At 44.7% G+C, this 18,835-nt stretch overlaps 4 protein-coding genes across 4 annotated transcripts; 2 read left to right on the forward strand and 2 right to left on the reverse strand.

Annotated features, from left to right (window-relative positions):
- The first annotated feature begins 196 nt into the window (after positions 1-196).
- Positions 197-8,745, forward strand: scyl2 (SCY1 like pseudokinase 2). Its single transcript, XM_079294100.1, has 18 exons — positions 197-297; positions 1,439-1,635; positions 1,748-1,905; positions 2,066-2,210; positions 2,465-2,614; positions 2,739-2,960; positions 3,161-3,277; positions 3,375-3,500; positions 3,785-3,961; positions 4,374-4,496; positions 4,644-4,757; positions 4,875-5,007; positions 5,098-5,216; positions 5,348-5,448; positions 5,636-5,705; positions 5,853-5,930; positions 6,066-6,188; positions 6,270-8,745. Exons 2-18 carry the CDS (start codon positions 1,459-1,461, stop codon positions 6,888-6,890), a joined length of 2,754 nt encoding a protein of 917 aa, XP_079150226.1. The 5' UTR covers positions 197-297; positions 1,439-1,458; the 3' UTR covers positions 6,891-8,745.
- A 227-nt stretch (positions 8,746-8,972) lies between these two features.
- On the reverse strand, positions 8,973-12,767 carry LOC306796083 (uncharacterized protein; the record flags this gene model as incomplete). Its single annotated transcript, XM_079294861.1, has 10 exons — positions 8,973-9,372; positions 9,756-9,837; positions 9,939-10,044; positions 10,304-10,403; positions 10,589-10,667; positions 10,764-10,884; positions 10,966-11,110; positions 11,478-11,607; positions 12,010-12,130; positions 12,762-12,767. 10 exons carry the CDS (start codon positions 12,765-12,767, stop codon positions 9,009-9,011), a joined length of 1,254 nt encoding a protein of 417 aa, XP_079150987.1. The 3' UTR covers positions 8,973-9,008.
- On the reverse strand, positions 12,678-15,803 carry LOC306795921 (uncharacterized protein). The gene is made up of 10 exons (XM_079294630.1): positions 15,760-15,803; positions 15,157-15,248; positions 14,769-14,967; positions 14,217-14,361; positions 13,978-14,110; positions 13,766-13,886; positions 13,579-13,657; positions 13,387-13,489; positions 13,183-13,303; positions 12,678-13,040 (listed from the first exon to the last, which is right to left on the reverse strand). The coding sequence occupies exons 1-10, from the start codon at positions 15,767-15,769 to the stop codon at positions 12,979-12,981; spliced, it is 1,065 nt and encodes a 354-aa protein (XP_079150756.1). The 5' UTR covers positions 15,770-15,803; the 3' UTR covers positions 12,678-12,978.
- A 658-nt stretch (positions 15,804-16,461) lies between these two features.
- LOC306796084 (uncharacterized protein) lies at positions 16,462-18,438 on the forward strand (the record flags this gene model as incomplete). The annotated part of the gene is made up of 5 exons (XM_079294862.1): positions 16,462-16,604; positions 17,108-17,201; positions 17,530-17,617; positions 17,698-18,192; positions 18,250-18,438. Exons 1-5 carry the CDS (start codon positions 16,532-16,534, stop codon positions 18,436-18,438), a joined length of 939 nt encoding a protein of 312 aa, XP_079150988.1. The 5' UTR covers positions 16,462-16,531.
- Positions 18,439-18,835: the final 397 nt, after the last annotated feature.

Consider the following 18,835-nt stretch of genomic DNA (forward strand, 5'->3'; position numbering starts at 1 on the left):
GCCACATAGATTACCTGATTAGAAATGTCAGCCATATTGCAACTGCATTTTTAAAATATAATTTTTGATCACATACTTTTAGAGACTTTATGTACAGTTTATTTGGAGCTTAGCTGACGTCGCACCCACCTGACAACCCGGAAGTAGGATTGCTCCCTCCACGAGCGCACTAAAGCTAACGTTACCTCATATTGTATGCCACTGGAAGACATGGGGGCTGTGTCTCTCAGCCATTACTGACAGCTGAGAGTCAGTGGATGACAAGGAAATAAAAGGGAGAGCCCTCTTTATATCAAGGTATGTATCTGGAGGGTGTCGGAATGACACGTTGTCTGTAGCGGTAATGACTAACGACACTGTCTACTTGCGCATTGTTGCTTTGTGCGCACAGGCTAAACAACGCGATGAACTCAGCTAACATCAAGCTATTTCTCGATCAAACGTGACAGTCACGCCAAGCAACGAATACAATATTTGAATGCTTCAACCCAGCGTTGAAATGATTGTTTTAGCTCCTCGCTACTAGCCTGTCAAAAAACACAACAATGTTAGTCATGGTATAAACTGTCGACGGCTAACGTTAGCTAGCTAACGACTGGGCTAATCTTTGGCAAATACACCGTCCTACCTGTTGCAGGTAAACGCTTTAAACAGCCTCGTGCTCGGGGTCATATTTAATGATATGTATTTTAATTAGTAGGCCTTGCTATAGCCTTAGATTTGCGTTTGGTATTGATTCCTCTGTCCATCACAAAGTAAATAATGAGCAATGACAGTTATACTTATAATACCGCAATAGTGTGATTCTCTTGCAGTTGAGTAACAGAATTAGCAAGGGCCTTCAAATTCTGATTTAAAATTAAGTGTGCTTTGATCCATTTAATACTCGGGCTTAATGTTTTTTATACCGGAATCTGTAAGGATTTAACTACACTAACATCTCAATTCACAAGCCTTGTTGCAGTGAAATAGACATCAAAGTGCTAGAAGCCCACTTACGACTGATAAAACCCTGAAGAAGCTGTTCACATAAACATAACTTGGCTATATAGCTGTCAGCCATGTTTTTTTCTCTGACTTCCTGTTGCTTTCAAGTCACTGAAGTATTTTGACAGAGAGCCTTAATGTGGTGTGTCTGAGTTTGCTGTGAGTCATGTTTTATTTTGGGGGACAGCTCGGGCTGTTCTGGTGCTTACTCTACTCAGCCAGCACAGGCAGGACACCAGTGTGCACATCCATGTGCACATTGTCAAGCAGGTGCATTAGAGTGCATGTCGAAAAGGATTATTGAAAGGCTTTTTGCTACAGCTGCCTCTTTCAGTGATTGTAAACTACCATTGTTTTTGACATTTTGACTGTCTGGTTTAAAAACTGTATTTTCTTCGTGAGCCGCTCACCTGTCCTGGGTGGTCTGTGATCCACCTCTCTCTCACTTCAGCTGCCAGGTCAGGCGCGAACATGGAGTCTATGCTGAACAAGCTAAAAAGCACCGTCACCAAAGTGACGGCGGATGTCACCAGCGCCGTCATGGGCAACCCGGTGACGCGGGAGTTTGAGGTTGGACGGCATATCGCCAGCGGGGGTCCCGGCTTGTGCTGGAGGATCTACAATGGCACCAAGAAGTCAACGAAACAGGTTTGTTGTGTTAATATCCTCCCACTGACCAGACCTTTCCGCACCAGGAGGAGCATTGGTACTCGATGAAGCTAATGCCTTGTGCCTTGTTGTTTTGTCTTTGACCCTCCAGGAAGTAGCAGTGTTTGTGTTCGATAAGAAGACGATTGACAAGTATCAGAAATTTGAGAAGGACCAAATCGTTGATTCGCTGAAAAAAGGGGTGCAACAGCTGACCAGACTGCGTCACCCCCGTCTCCTGACGGTGCAGCACCCTCTTGAAGAGTCGCGGTGATTAAAACAAATTAAATTCAAAATTCTTCTCTGGCTCTGTTTTTGTTTTGTCTTTGCTCATGTTGCTATTTGTCTCTTGTCTGTTCAAGAATAATTCCGCATTTAAAAAGCAGTTGTTTGAAATGATACTGATGCCGTCTCTGTGTTTGGCCCTCAGAGACTGCTTGGCGTTCTGCACAGAGCCGGTCTTTGCCAGTCTGGCCAATGTTCTGGGCCAGTGGGAGAACCTGCCCAGCCCCATGCCCAACGACATCAAGGAGTACAAGCTCTATGATGTGGAGACCAAGTACGGCTTGCTACAGGTAAGAGTGCAGCTCGCTCGATGTAGGGCTGCAGCTAAGGGCTGTTCTTTATCGATTTATCGCCAATTATTTGCTATGTATTTTTTTCAATTTACTTTTACTTTGAAACATTTCCACTAACTCCAGAGTCAAAATGTCAATCACACAAGTTACAAACAATCCTACTCAGCCACCACAAGAGTCTTAATCCTGTTATTACAGAAGCATTTTCACCCTTTCATACCAAAACCGACTTTTTTCTTCTATCCCTTCAGATCTCGGAGGGTTTGTCCTTTCTCCACAGTGGGGTGAAAATGGTCCACGGCAACCTGTCTCCAGAAAACATCATCCTCAACAAGAGCGGAGCCTGGAAGATCATGGGCTTCGACTTCAGCATCTCCACCACCGACCCCTCAGATATTGAGGTGTGTTGGCAGACCTTTTTGCGACTGTAGTACAGTCCGTCTTATTCAATGTATGCTCTCCCAAAAAGAAAGCCTTGCAGTATTGCCACATCTTTATATTCTCCCGCTGTCTCATCCTCTTCAGCCCAAGTACACGTGTAAAGAGTGGGAGCCCAACCTCCCTCCACTCTGCCTCCCCAACCCCGAGTACCTGGCCCCCGAGTACATCCTGTCCGTCAGCTGTGACTCCGCCTCCGACATGTACTCGCTGGGCGTGGTCATGCACGCCGTCTTCAATGAGGGCATGCCTGTTTTCCAAGTCAACAAGCATGACATATTTAAGAGCTTCAGCAGGCAGCTGGACCAGGTGGGTGGAGGTGTGCCGCACGTTAGAGAGCGTGAATGAATGGAGAGACAAAGGATCATAAAGCTTTCAGAGAATTCTAGCAATTGTTCGACAATACAGGGCCCTGCAATTATTTTCTTTCCACGCGTGCTTTATCAAACACTGGTTTTATTCTCCCCTTCTCTGTCCTGCGCCGTGCTTCCTGTGTCTTGCCATTGTAGCTGAGCAGCATCAGCCCAGCAGTGTTGAACAAGATCCCAGAGGAGGTTCGGGAGCACGTCAAAATGCTGCTCAGCATCACACCCAACGTCCGACCGGATGCAGACCAGATAACCAAGGTTTGCATGGTCGCGACGAGCATGAAAGACGCAAGCAACGGCTCATTTTCACGGTCTTTAAAGGACAACATTTCTTTCTTTTTGTGTAAAAAATCAGATTCCATTCTTTGACGACGTGGGTGCTGTGACCCTGCAGTACTTTGACTCCCTCTTCCAGAGGGACAACCTACAGAAGTCCCAGTTCTACAAAAGCCTCCCCAAAGTCCTGCCCAAACTACCAAAGGTAAGTGCTCGTTCATCGTGTATAGGAAACTCTCATATCTATCAGAACACAAGCTCTCACATGCTCTCTGTTTAGTTGAGTCGTATAAACTCTCACGCTCAAACACAAGGTCTGGGTCTGTTTTCTCAGAAATATATTTTCTTCAACTGCTTCCTGTTATTTTTGTTCCCTTTTGTCTGCACTTCTTCTACACAACGCAACTCGCTGTGAACCTACGGTTAGTACCGCGTGAGCGCTCTTTGGTGGCTCCTGACGTTGTGTTTTTTTTTTTTCCCTTCTCTCAGAGAGTGGTGGTGTATCGTATCCTGCCGGCACTGACCTCCGAGTTTGCCAACCCGGACATGGTGCCCTTCGTGCTGCCCAACGTGCTGCTGATCGCCGAGGAGTGCACCAAGGAGGAGTACGTTCGTCTCATCATGCCCGACCTCACGCCCGTTTTCAAGCAGCAGGAGCCCGTTCAGGTAGACGCACATACAGTGTTCTCGTGCACGTGACTGCAACACAACTGCTCAACATATTGTAGTCTAAGCATGTGCTGGTAGTGATTGCCCTCTTTAAATCTTTGCATGATATTTTCCCCCATTTGAAAGTTGAATATGCCGAAAGAGCATGCTCTGTTTGGGTTTGGTCTGCCTCCTCATCAAGACTTGTCTTTCTCTGTATTTTTTCTTCCCATGCTTCTTCAGGCTAGTAACATGGTGAGTGGTCTCCGCAGTCACATCAGCTAGCCTGTGCGTTGTGTTGTGTGTCGTGCTAAGAGCTACACTAAAGCACCGTCTCCGTTAACTTCCACTTATTTGCTTTAACCACATGTTGAAAATAGCGTCACGCTTTCGACTCTTGTGTTCCTAACTGGGCCCCTGTGCTGCGCAGATCCTGCTGATATTCCTGCAGAAGATGGACCTTCTGTTGACCAAGACGCCCTCGGAGGACATCAAGAACAGCGTGCTTCCTATGGTCTACAGAGCGCTGGAAGCTCCTTCTGTACAGATCCAGGTACAGGAGGCGGAATATCAAATCACAGTTATTGGTGTATATTTGTAGCGTTCCACAAACCTTGAACTCCTCTGTTGTCAACGGTAAATGAATGCTCTTGGCATCATAGAGATGTCAGATTCCATAACATCTTATCTGTCCGAGCAGGAGCTGTGCCTGAACATCATCCCGACGTTTGCCAACCTGATTGACTACCCGTCCATAAAGAACTCCCTCATCCCGCGAGTCAAATCCGCCTGCCTACAGACCTCTTCCCTTGCTGTGAGTCTCCATCATCGTCAGCTTGTACCCCTGCCTATGCATATATATAGATATATATTTATTTTGTGTAGTTATGCCTTTAAATTGTCTCTTGCGTCTCCCTTTGCTCCTGTGTAGGTACGAGTGAACTCTCTGGTGTGTCTGGGGAAGATTTTGGAATACCTCGACAAGTGGTACGTCATTGACGAGATCCTTCCCTTCCTACAGCAGATCCCCTCCAGAGAACCAGCGGTGCTCATGGGCATTCTAGGTAAAGAAAGGCGGACGCGCTCGGCTTCCTACTCGCGTGTTTTTAAACCCTTGAGGATTGGTTATTTGACTTTCCCACTCCCCACTTTAGGAATCTATAAGTGCACCTTCAGCCACAAGAAGTTGGGCATCCCCAAAGAGCACCTGGCCTCCAAGAGCCTGCCCCACCTTGTCTCTCTTAGTATAGACAACAACCTCAACCTTAACCAGGTACTACACAGCCAAGCACACGTGCATGCTTTTTTACATTTTGCTCATCGTCTGCATCATTCTATCGAATGTAATTCCTCTTGTTTTAGTTCCCTCTGATGTGGTATTGTTTGATATATTCCATCTTTCAGTTTAACTCCTTCATGGTGGTGATTCGGGACATGCTGAGTCGCATGGAGGCTGAACACAAGACCAAGTTGGAGCAGCTGCACGCCATGCAGGAGCAGCAGAGGTGTCCGTCACCATTTTAAATGACTAAATATGAAATGGTTATACATGATAATGTGAATTTTATACAAATTAGCTATAACATCTGATACTGGCCACATGAATATGATAACTAACCAGGCTTGTATAAATGGCTCGATTCAAACTCCTTTTCACTTTCTGATTTTTGTTCGTTGTGTGTCTTCTAACAGGAGTATAAACATCTCAAACCCAGGGAGCCAATCAGAGAACACCACAAACCCACCCAGCAGTGGCAACCAGGTGAGCGGTGGATTGTATGACAGCATGGGTATATTTACAGTGCTGTGATTTATAAAAAAAAATACGTCTTTTACCTTTAGGAATTGGAATGTTATGTTTTATCTCTCTGTGCTGCAGTGATTCTATTTGGAAGTTTCTTTCTTTCAGATTCATGATATCTTTGGCAGCACAAGGGTTAATGGGAAGGAGAATGGATCTGCAGCAGCAGCCCCACAGCCTAATAGAGTATGGAAACAATGTCACACCTCAGTTACTCAAACCTTCACCTTTGGACTACATGCTTAATGGACAATCTGTTCATGGTCTCTCGCTCTCTCTCTCTCTCGCTCTCGCTCGCTCTCTCTCTTCGCTCCTCCCTAGATGTCCCTGACTCTAGAGGAGAAGCAGCGATTGGCTAAGGAGCAGGAGCAGGCAGCCAAACTGAGGAACCAGCAGCCATTAGCACCACAGAGTATCAAACCAGCCAACACCACCAACACAAAGGTAACGCCTGTAAGCCGCTGTGTACACAAACACGTGCTCACGGGCTCGTTTGATAAATCTCATCCCGTGTTTCTGTTGCAGACTAAGGATCTGACGAGCAGCCTGCTCAACAGCATGACATCTCTGAACAGCATGTCCTTAGGCAACGCGGCACGACCAGCCCCGGTGCAGGGCACCGCCATCTCCACCTTCCCCTCCTCCAGCCCCATGATGGGCTCAATGGGCGCCCCGGTGTCCAACGGCTTCAACCCACCCATGGGCTTTCAGACAGGAGGCATGGGGATGCGGCCCACGGGTCCCGGCCTCTACGGCGGGATGGCCACCACCACCAGCACCCCAAACTTTGGAGCCCTCACGCAGAGTCAAGGACCCACCGGGCAGATGAATAAAGCCCCCGACTTGTCCGCCTTGGACAGTCTTTTCTCTCCCAGCCAGACCAAAGTCACCCTCAACCAAATGGGTCCAAAGGCGGCACCGGGCGCCCCTTGGCTCAATCAGTTCGGTTCAGCCCAGAACGCTCAGACTCAGATGCAGGGCGCGCCGGTGGGAATGGGAGCGGCGCCCAGCGGGTTCGGGATGCAAGCAAACCCCTTTTTCAGCCCGCAGAACTTTTCTCAACCGGCTGCTGCCGCTAGCCTGAACCAAAGTGGAATTAAACACAGTGCATCCGTCAACAATGATCTCAAAGACTTGTTCGGCTAAATCTAAATGAAGAAAAGATGCCAGGCTCAGTATATTCTTTTAATAACTTTGGACCTTGAATCCTCAGACCAGGACACTGGTTGAATGTGAAGATTCCCGATCCTTCCGAGGGTCTTGCTGTCTGTATTTTTAATATGACCTGGTATAAATTCTGACTCTCATTCACTTTCAGCTGGCGTATTAACCTGCACCTGAATTCCATTTCTACATGACCAGACAAAAAGGTTGAGGCGGGAACTTCTTCCTCTGTGCTGTGCTCTTTAAATGCTGACGGTTTCCTACTATTTTGTACTTGACGTTCTTGGGAATGTCCACATGTCGTGAGTTGAGATTAATCCCAACTCGGTAATATTCAGGAAGGTTTTGTGTTCATATCGTGAGGATTCCACTTCCTGAATCATCAGAATCACTCCTCAAGGTGGGCAGGACAAGGAGGAACAACATGGCTTCACATCTGCTCAGCTTCAGGCTTCTCTGTCTGCATTGCCTCTCCAGACTATTTTTAGGATTTTCTGCATGTCTAAAGGGATCAGAGAGTTGGTGTAAAAAACAAAAGTCTCAGCCCAGTGGGACGTAGCTTAAAGTGTAGCGCTGACGAGCCTGCAGTCACTGATCTGCATCCAGGAGGCTTTTTTTTGTTCTTTAATTTGACATCAAATGTTGAAAAGGGAAGGGTTAGCTTAGTCTGGTCTGTGGTGATGACCATTTCATCTTTTTTGGGAACAAAAAATCAATTGTATCAATTTCTGTGAATGCAGTATGAATGATTTATCAGTGTCTTATAGTGGGAGAAGATGTGTGAAGTAGCTTTGACATCAGTGTCCTAACAAGGCGATGAATGAGGAGCACGCGAGCTGCTTAGGCTGCGGTGCCTTACGTGGGTACATGTGTAGGACTAGACGGGCATCTCATCTGTTACTCAAGTATTAATACTTTTAATCAGCCGTCCGGCATTAGCTTCTCAGATTTATGTTGCATGTTACTGAACTTGACCACGGGAAAAAAAAAATCGAAAGTTTGAATTTTCAGCGTCTTTTTGTCCAACAATGATTCCGTGACGTTTTTTATTTCACACATCCGGCTGGATTTGCTCCTGTGCACCATTTCTGTTGACCAATTTGTACAATGATGAAGATTCTCACAGTATATTTTCATTTCAGCACTTTCCAGCTGTCCCGAGGACCCCGTGCTGGCGACGTCTGATTATGAAGTGTAAATATATATCGTTATTTAAAGATTGCTCTGTGAGGGCCTTTTTTAATGTCCTCGTGATGACGGCGAAGAGGCCTTAGATGAGTCGTGTGCAATAATCCTTACTGGTTGTTCAGGGCGTCGGCGTGTCCTTTTTGCTTCATCTCCACCGACCTACAATAATCACACGGGTCTGTCGCATGTTCTAAAAATGAACATGAACTCATTTGAAAACGAGGATCGCGCCATTTTTCGGGTTGTTGGTCACACTGTTTCTGCTGACTGATTGTTGTCAACATGCTGAAGTGTATCGACTGTAGTTTGTGTAATAGTGCCACCTGTACAAGGTGAGCTCTGTCCAGCCGCATGGCAGCGTGACTCGCTGGTGAACTGGACTCCACGGGTTCTATTCCCCGGGTTTTGTCTCGCAAGGCGACGCGTTTCTGCGACTGGAGCTTTTTCATCTGGAGGGTGCAGTTTCTTTTTTTGAAAAGCGTGTTTCACATATCCTGGCAGAACCCCTCCCCAAAAAGCAGAACAACTAAAGCTTATTCTTCTACAAGATTGTTTGTATACCACTGTGGATGTATGTGTAGTGTGGCCCTTGTGTTACGTGTTGAGGTCTCTGAGGTGGTTCAATGAAAACCTGTACATATAAAGGAAAGTACACAATCTAATACTCGTGAGGGTGGTCGTTATTTGTGCGATGGCTTTAGAACACGACACAGTTTAGTGTCTGTAACCTCAATTGAGAAAAGAACAGATTACATGGCAGTATGAGTGACCATTTTAAGATTTACATTTGATGAGTAAGCAGTATTAAACACATCAAAGTTAATATTATATATGATTGAAATAACTGAAAAACGGCAGTGAATCATTCCAGTTAGAGACGACCTGATGCAGGCACTGAGGCAATTGTGAGGATCAACATGAAGTTGACCTCCGACCCCCCGTCGGTCGTCCCACAGTCACTGGTTGAGTCGTCGCACTGCTCTGGTGGTGGTTGTGGACAGGTTCATCTGAGTCATGGCTGCAAAAGATGGATTTGAAGTAAATCCAGTCCTGTAACATCACCGCCAGTCTGGAGTACAGATGTTTGCAGATGTTTTCCAGCTCACCTGAGAAGTCCAGCTCGTAGCTGAAGTGCTTGATGGTGAACTTCATGGTGCCTGACGGGTTCTGTTGGTACTGGAGCTCGATGTCCTGACTGGAATTTCTGCTTCCTTCGGAATAATCTTTCCAAAGTCCACCGACATCTTGAAATTGCCATTGTGGCAGCGTGCCCGAACTGAAGCACAGACAAGAATAGATGTAACGCTCGTCTAGCGGGGTAAGGTGTAATAGGGGGTAAGGGTTACGTCATGAGGGTTTTTCTAATTAAAGTGTTTTATGGGATTTAGTTTTTGCCTTTTAAGAATTGTATTTAATACCACAAAAAAAAAAAAAGATTCTTCAGAGTCTTTTATAATATTTAAAATTGAACTTGTAAATTAAGGGAAATGAATGTACCCCTTAAATAAAACTTAATTTCTTATATAGGGGGTTTAAAACTTCAGGTGGTTTGGTTTCAATTCGATTCACTGAAGATGTTTGCGATGTTTTCGGGGATAAATTAAACATTAATCCGTGTTTTCAGGGATTCTCGTCTCGCGGTGAAAGGTTTCTCCTGACCTGTTGTTCTGTTGACTCCCAGAGTCAGCAGTCCTCCTCACCGCTCTTGAAGTCCCGATCCTGTCATTGACTTGACACATACCTGTGATAAACCAGTGTACAGAGCTTTTAGTGATTTATACTGCCGTTATGTTTGAGCAGAGGAATGGCTTTCTTAGGTGTGTGTGTGTGTGTGTCCGTTACTTGAAAAATCCAGCGTGTACGAGTGTCTCTTGGTCCTGTAGTGCAGCTGGCCTTGTGGAGTCAGCTGGTATTGTCCCTCAATGGCAGCGCTGTCAAATGAACAGATCTACACCGAAATACAAATCAGCACAAATAAGTCCACTTTACATCAAGGCAAGTTCAAAGTGTTTTCAATTTGACCACCAGATGCCACTGCTGACTCCCCGACATTATTCACGAGGACAAAATAAATGTAAATAAGATATGTAATGAAAAATATCTTTAAAAATCATACTAATACTGCCATAACAAACGTTTCTGGACGTTTTTTTCCCGTTTTGTTTACAAGTTTCTGACAACTACCTGAAGTTCGATGCCCCACTTACATGTGCTTTGTATTCTGTCCATCTCCCCTCGTCTCCCATGAACTCCCACTTGTGGCCTCCATCAGGGAGCTGGGTGGAGGAAACGGAGGTGGTGTAAAAGCTGCAGAGAAATAAGAACGTTTATACAGGGGTTTGGTGCTAAAAAGTCTCAAGTCATATTTAGTCCAGATCAATCGACTGAGGCTGATCTGTTTGAGTGCATGACATGCAAACATGGGCCTGTACTGAATGCAGGAAATTCAAATTTTTGCCCTAAATAAGCCCCCTACAGATGAAAAGCCTCACCTCCCCGTGTTGGAAGTGAATTTTGGACGCCTTCGTACGTTCCTGCGCAGGCCTGTGCCGCAGTTTGTTTGTGTCATGGCTGCCGAGTAAAACACCATCAGTTATATTTAGGCGTATAAAGACACATTTATTGAAACGAGCGCACACGGGCAACATTTAAAGGAACATCACACACTGGAGAAGTCGAGCGAGTAGCCAGCCGAGCCCACTGTGAAGCTGAAGGTTCCCCGAGGGTTCAGGGTGAAGTGACGCTCGACGTGCGCACTGCTGATTGACGAGGACACCCTGCTGGAGCTCTGAGGATGAGGAGGAGGAGAAAGGACACTCAGAATCCCAAGAGAATCCAATTAAGGGTCAATGCACGAGATCTTCCTCACCTGGGATCCGTATTCACGCCACAGCTGGTCATCTCTGAAGTACCAGCCTACGTCCTCCGTCTGCCGCTGAGGGAGGAAGCTCAGTCTCTGGACCCCCAGACCTGGAGTTAGAGTCTGTAACTTATCAAAGTCTATGAACACCTGCCTGTGGAGACACCAAACCAGAACTCATCCATCCGACTACATCAGTGTTATCCATCTTCTTATTATTATTTATTGTCACCGTCCTCAGTTTCAACGGACACTTTTATTCCCTTCATTCACTAAATACTGTTTCAAAAGCTGCAACGAGCTTACAATGGCTCGATACAATTTGGCTCACTTACACTGTAAGGCTCTGGGTCAAACCGTATATTTCCATTTCAATACCTCCAGGTTATATGCAAGCGCTTCCTAAATGAAACAGCTGAACCCCGAGACACATTTTCTGGGATTGTCAGCAAATTTACAAACGTTCAAGACAAGTTGAACGCCCCTTTTCTGTCCATAAAGACTGAAACAACAATACTGACCAATCCATACAGTTGATTGTGATCCCTTTTGCTCCAGGTTGGCAGTAGTGGGTCTCGATCACATGGTCGTTGTCAATCGGCAGCCACTGATGTCCATTGGACAGCTGCCACTCATAGTGTTTCCCATTGACTGTAAAACAAAAGAATATGGGAGCTTATGAGGCATTAATTAATTTGACAAATGGCCTGCTATAGAAGCCATAAGCCAGTTTAATGTTCCACTCTTTATTCCTTTACTGTGTGCGACAGGTGTGGAGCTAAACAAAGAAAGGTTGGGCCAGGTGCACTTCCTGGCCTGCTGTGGGCAAAGTATTTCCATGTTATAGAGATAACAAAAATAAGGAGGTTAATGACTGACGTCATGTACAATCTGTCCAAAGTGTATCCACGTCATCAATCTTTTCTGAAGTCACGCTCTCATACTTCTTAGAGTCATATATAAGTCTTCAATTTTAGATTTTTGTTGTATTATCTTCTTGTGAATTCAGGTACAAAGGAGTAATACAGCAGGAATATAAGATGTCAAACTGACCTGGAGTCTGCTGGCAGGAGCCCACCTCCTCTCCACCTTCCTGTAAGCAACAAATACAAAGACTGTACACATCACAAAGACTCTTTAGTCCAAAGTGGTTCCGTGAAGTGGACTCACCATGCTGTCAGGAAAACACACTGCAGCCGAATAATAACGAAGAGGGCAAATTAATCAAACGTCACGTGAGCGTAAAACATATGAAATAAACACGTCATAGTTCCATTAAAGCTCCTTCAGATTCATTTCACAAGAAGCTTGAGTTTCACTTTCGCTTTTACGCAGCCAGGCGCGTTCACGCACAGATCTCACGCATCTCACGCAGCAACCAAACCACAAACCTTGCTTTTATTTCGCTCGAGTATTTATAACAATCTTAGGCCAACTGCTGTCAGTCAACAAGTTATATCATGATTCACTCAGCCTAGTGAGCAAGTTTGATCTTTTTTGTAATTAAATAGCTAAGAAACAGTAAAATGTTTCTTTTTATCTGCCTTGTGTTCTGTCGATATATTTCCACTGCCCCGGATGAGAGACTTTGTTTACAGGCTAACAGGGCTGTGGAAATTATACAGCTGTATAATATTCAGATGAAGGGCAAAACAAATGGAGATTAGTGCTAATATCAGCTCTTATTGCCTCAAAAAACACTCACACAAATATATTTAATGCATTTTTTTATTTGCAATAATTTCCAGATTTCATGCACACACTCACCGATATTATCTGTATGACATTCGTTTAAATGAAAATACCTGCATTTAAAATAACCCTCAAGACCCAAGACTGAATTTCTAATCCTGAGCAAAAAATGAAACTGAAGAATTGCAGATTTGTACAGCATAATGTAAGCACCGGTGTCACGTAAAGCAGCTCAAAGACAATGTGCAGAAGCAGCATAATGCTGAAATTTGGCCTTAAATTTGTTGTACAACTTCCTTTCTTGAGGTCTTCGAAATCCCATTGAAGTACTCAGACCAGCACACGCCTGATATTGTGTGAAGTGTTGGTGCTGAGGCTGGTCTGGGTCATCGCTGCAGGGACAAAAAGACAAGAAACAAAACAAATTGAAAAATGCTCTTTGGCCTGTCCAGGATTACTATTCGTGGAAGTTACAGAACAGCTGAGGGAGTTGTGTTGTCTTTGCAAAGTTGAATTTTAAAACACAAAGTCAACCGTTAAAGTCCAGCTTGTAGGAGCGTCCCTTCACTTTGAAGATCATGCTGTCGTTGGGGTTTTGCGCGTACTTCCTCTCGATCTCATCGCTGTTTACGGAGCATTCCGTTCGAGTGCCCCTCTGTTGAAACCAGTCAAGTCATCACGGTTTCTCTTATTTAAAAAGACAAAGTGTTCTCAGCTCAACGGAGCCGGATTACTGACCCTGTGTTTGAACTCGTGCCACGCGCCGCTGTCTCCCTCAAACTGCCACTGTGGTCTGGCGCCGAGCTGAAGATTCTGGACAGCTGAGGCTGTTTGAGAAACTCTGAAATCGACAAAATCCAAAATTCTTCATACATTTGGGAAACACGCTTGTTCACCTTCTCCTTTCGCCAAAACAAAGTCCGAACTCACCCAGCTCCCGCCGGCTGCTGTCGGTACAGCGGTCGGCGAGTGACTTTCCTCTTTCTCTGTCCCGTCACCTGTCGCATTTCTGACAATCGACGAAAAGACAATGAAGGTGGTATCTGAGAGGAAACTAACAATGCTCTTCACGTGGAACATCGTATGAAAGTATTCTGTGAACGTTTTGTGACCTCACCTCTGAATTTAATCTCAACGGTGTCGGCACCGATGGTGAAAGTATAAGAGCTTGCTGGGTTACTCTGGTACTTGTCCTCTATGTCAGAGTTCTTCACAGGGCCGGGGTTGCCCTTCGAATCCTGCACAGAAAATACAAACATACATATTCATGAACAAACTGTGTCACACTCGGGACAAAAACGAAAGCTCAACTTGTTCAACGATATTCACCTTGCTTCCATACTTGATCCACTTACGACTCAAAGTGCAGTACCAGATCCACACCGCGTTGCCATCATCCAGACGTCTCACACTCAGACTCTTCCTGAACACTTTCATCCTTTTGAAATCGATACTCACTGCCCTGCGGAGAGAGACGGAGAGCGAGGGACAAATCGTCAAGCTGTTTTCTGCGCCGGGACAAAATGTTCAAGCGCTGTGTGCGTGTGTTGTTTTTTAAGCTCTTATACCCGTATGATGTGTTGTAGATTTTAATGCTCTTGGTGTGGGGCAGCGAGTACTGGGCCTCGAGAACGTGATCATTACAAACATCCAACCAGCCATTTCCATCGTTAAGCTGCCACTGGTAGCATCGGCCATCAGTAAGCGTTGGGTCTGGTTAAAAAAGAAGAAAAGACAAAATGTTGCAAGTTTAAGCACCGAACAACACAAACCGTGATTCTTATTATATTCCTAAGGGGCATTAAAAAGCCGCACTGATCAACATATTTCTATATCAACAATGGATCAAATGACTATGTTTCATGAGAAAAGTGATGGTTGTATTGACTCAAAATCACAAATTTGTCTCTAAAGAAAAAATTCAAAAATAAAATAGGAGAATAACTTAACAAGAGAGGAAGGATCCCTGTATCAGGAGTAACAGACATGGCATGTGCAGAGCAGACAGAAGAGGCAATAGGATGAGGAAATGAAGTGAAGGAGTTTTAAGCAGAACATTTTACAAATCAAGATGTGGATCAAGATGTGGATCATAAAGAAAGACGATCCATCTCTCTCACCACTAGCCCGTGACCGGTCCGAAGCCCCGTTGCTCGCACCAGAGGCCTCTCTTTCAGCTCGGGGGTGGTACAGCTTACACTTGGACCCGTGGCGACAGCTTCCTTTCAGGGCATACTTGCAGGCGTGCAAGTAAGAGCACTTCTCACCTTCCTTGCAGCCCCGGCCGTTGTAATACTTGCACGGCTCTTTCCCATCGAGCTGAAATATAGAAAGTATAGAAGATTGCTTCCATCACCGGTAAGGAATGTGTACTGTGTAGTATATTGTATCGTTATGGCAGTAAAACTCTCATCAGCAGCCTAAAATGTGTAAAGACCGGGTTTAAGTGGGTTCACTGATCCGTTCTCTCTCTTTGTGTGTGGAATTAGAAAATAGACTCCAACACACCTGAGAATCACTTTCTACGTCTGAGTTTCCGTCACTGTCCGACTCATCACTGACCTCAGATCCACTTTCCAAAGGGCTTTCCTCACCAGAATCTGGCAAAAAAAGAAAAAGAAAAAAAGATGTTTACATGTCTGGTCAACACATATTAATAATTCCTGTCAATAATTTCTTGGAACACCTTGGAAATTGTTGCTAAAAACAAGTTAAGACAATAAGCGTACCTTTAATTTAACTTAATCTAGAAGCACGACTTTACTACACAGGGTTGCGCTCGAGTGGTACGTGGACACTTCTAGAGAGCTCCGTGAAAATAAACGAAACTAAAACTGTGTCAAGTTTTACCTCTCGCAACTTTTGATAAATCCGTTGATACAACTCAGAGCTCATACTTCTTTCAATCATTTCCCCCATAGCTATGGTGGCATAAGTAATCCTATTACGTTTTGGTTCGATATCAATATTTGCTTTTACGTCTCATATTAATAAACGATACATATAAACATACATACATCACAAGTGGTTAAGCATGGGGTTAAATCTCACTGCAGATAATCGCTTGAACACAAATGATTGATTATTGAGTGTTGGTTAAAAGGTACTTACGATCCGCCATTACGTGGCATAACACTTTCGTTTTCGTTATCCCTATTTTTACACAGACACACCCAGACGTTGTTTGGCAAGAGGCTGGTGCTGCTTGAATCAGTCACGGCAGTGCACCGGATGATAAACATAGACATTCCGCTAAAACAAGGACATCAAAGCGTGAAGGGGGTACAACGTCCAATTCATTGTGCAACCATGTGTTGTAAAATGACAAATAAATTGACTTTGTTTCCTTGTAAAACTAAAACACAGATAACTAAACATAATTATGTTGTGACGTAGGTTAAATATATATGTAGATATGCATGTAAATGCATGCAAATAGATAACAACATACAACGTCTGTATGAAGTTCAGTGTTATTGTAAACTGGATAGAGGTTTATAAATATAAGTGGAGTGCAAAACGTGCTGGGATATTGTATCGGTAATGTAATAACTGTTTGTTTTGTATACATACTTATCAATCAATAAATAAATAAATTAAATAGTAAATTGTATGAACGATGGATTTATAAAAACACAGTAGAGTACTTAAAATGTACAATGGAATATTATTTTGTAGTGTGCTAAACCTCCGCGGCACTGGGTGGCGATAGTGAGCTGGTTATGCCGTTGGCGCCTCCCGGTTCACAGGTCACGGTAAAGCACTCTTTTAAAAGCAAGCGAAGAAGAAGATAGGGTCCCTCTGAAGGAGGAACGAGGAGTCTTTTTCTTACGAAGGGCACTTGATAACAAGGCCAAACCGAAGAAACGGAAAATAAGAAAACATGGAAATCAACGATCACGCCTACACGAGCACCACTTATGATAAAGTCAGCCCCGTGGTGTTCACGTATAAAAGTAAGTACAGGCAGTAAGAAATACCACGTCTTAATCAAGCTAGCTAACATACTTGGAGCTAGCTCGGGCACCTAGCAAGTGTGCTCCACGGTGAAAGTTCCCAACGCTGCAGTTGGACTAAGCACGCTTTCATGCAACGATTAAAAGTGAATATAGCTAACGTGCATTTTCTCAGTTGGCCTCCAGTGGTGACTAAGCTGGGTTTTATTTGTTGTGTAACATTGTCTCAATGAGCATGAGGCAACACACCGAACTTAGTAAGTTAATTCATCACAACAGGTTGTGCTAATTACTCACCTGAAACACAAAATATTGAGTATTCTTTCATCTTATTTTGTAGGGAGAAATGCACAAAGCATAATAACCAGTGTTAAACACATGTTTGTCATTAAGTGCTGATGTTATATTCGAGTTGAGAATTGTGGATTTGCAATTTTTTCTTTTCTATTATTCTACATTTTTTCACTCCTGTCTAACTCGTTTCTTGTCTCTCCCCCTCTCAGTGAGTACGAAAGAAGTGGAAGACCTCGTGAAGCTGAGGGTTTCTAATAAATACCTCTTTTCTGGGAAGAGAAATACTTCCATGTGGGCATGGAGGTATGACAGCAAGTTAAAGCTCTGAGAGACGTTACACGGTCTAAATATGTAGAAAGTACCATCGTGGGATATTCTGCATTGAGATTTGTCTTTGATGGTTTTACACTAAGGCAGCATAACATCAAATAATGAAAAATGTTTGTTTAATATTCACACTTGAGAAGCTAAAACCAGTGACTTTTTTGCTATTGCTACTTTAAATCCATGACTCATGACATCATCAGATTAGTTGACAAACTTTCTGTCAAATTGACCCGTCGATGTACCAACTAATTGTTTCAGCTCTGATGTTTTTGTGTGCTATTAATTAAGATGATTATATTTTCAGAGCCATCCTGAAACATTTGGGCTTGCACCACAAGATGACGCACAGTCAGGCATCCAAAAAATGGGAAAACCTGAAGAAGAGATACAAGGTACAGTAAAAACAACAAACGAAACCACTTAGATTCATCAAGTATTTAAACAATTCATCGCCCTCTCTCTTCTTCCTCAGGGGCTAAAGTACCCGTCAGATGGAATGAAAGGGATCCCTGACGTGTGGCCTTATTTCAATCTGATGGACGATGCCATGGAGGGTCGGCTGGAAGGCAACGCCCCCATCATCAAGGCCTTCCCCACCAACGGCGAATTCCCTTCCATCCCCAAACCCAAGAAGAGGAAAATATCCATGGTGGTGAACTCTCCTGCGCCTCCGTTAGCAAACGAGCCGGAGATCGAGGTTTCCCTGAACGGAGATGAGGACAAGGAGGCGCTGGAGGAGGGCAGCCAGGAGATAGATTGCGCCATGCTCGAGATGGAGCACGAGATGGAGCACGGGAGGGACACGATGGACGGCGGAAGGCGGGTGATGGAGAGGGAGAAACGGGTGATGGAGAGGGAGGAACAGGTGGTGGAGAGGGAGCGGCAGGTGCTGCAGAGGGAGAGAGCGGCGCTGGACAGGGAGGTCGCCGCTCTGGACCGAGACCGAGCCTCGCTGGAGAGAGAGAGGGCGACGATGGAGAGAGAAAAGGCGGTGATGGAGAGGGAGAGGGCGTTGGTGGAGAAGGACAGAGATGGCGTGAGGAGGGACCGGCTGGCTCTGGAGCATGAGAAAGCCCGGCTGGACAGACTCTCTGCAACCAAAGAAAGGACCGAGGAGGGCCCGGAGGACAGCAGCGAGGCGAACGACTCGGTTCTCGTGGACAGGAAGGAGCATTTCCTCAACTTGTTTGAAAAACTTATCGAAAACTTTTGATTCCCTCGGGGTGTTTCGGCACACGACGTTCCCTGAAGAAACATATCTCCACCTTGGCTGCATCGATTGAAAATGCACATACTTCACCCACAAGGCGTCAATGAACACTTGGTTTGGAGAGGTCTTCACAACAACTTTATTAACTTGTGGTTATTCCATACAGAGCACACAATAGCAAGCTATTTGCATTATTCTTAACCCCATCCACAATCAAAGTCAACCCCCCCCCCAAATCAAACAACAGTCTTTATTTGATCGATTCCAGACAGAGTCTGGTGTCGGCTATTGTGCACGGTTAAAACATCACTTTTTTTGAAATGTAAGATACCAAATATTGCAGTTCATGTACAAAATCTTTTTTTCAGAATATATATTTTTGATATTACAGTACAGACTT

This window comes from Melanostigma gelatinosum, assembly GCF_949748355.1.
Source record: "Melanostigma gelatinosum genome assembly, chromosome: 22".
Classification (NCBI taxonomy): domain Eukaryota; kingdom Metazoa; phylum Chordata; class Actinopteri; order Perciformes; family Zoarcidae; genus Melanostigma; species Melanostigma gelatinosum.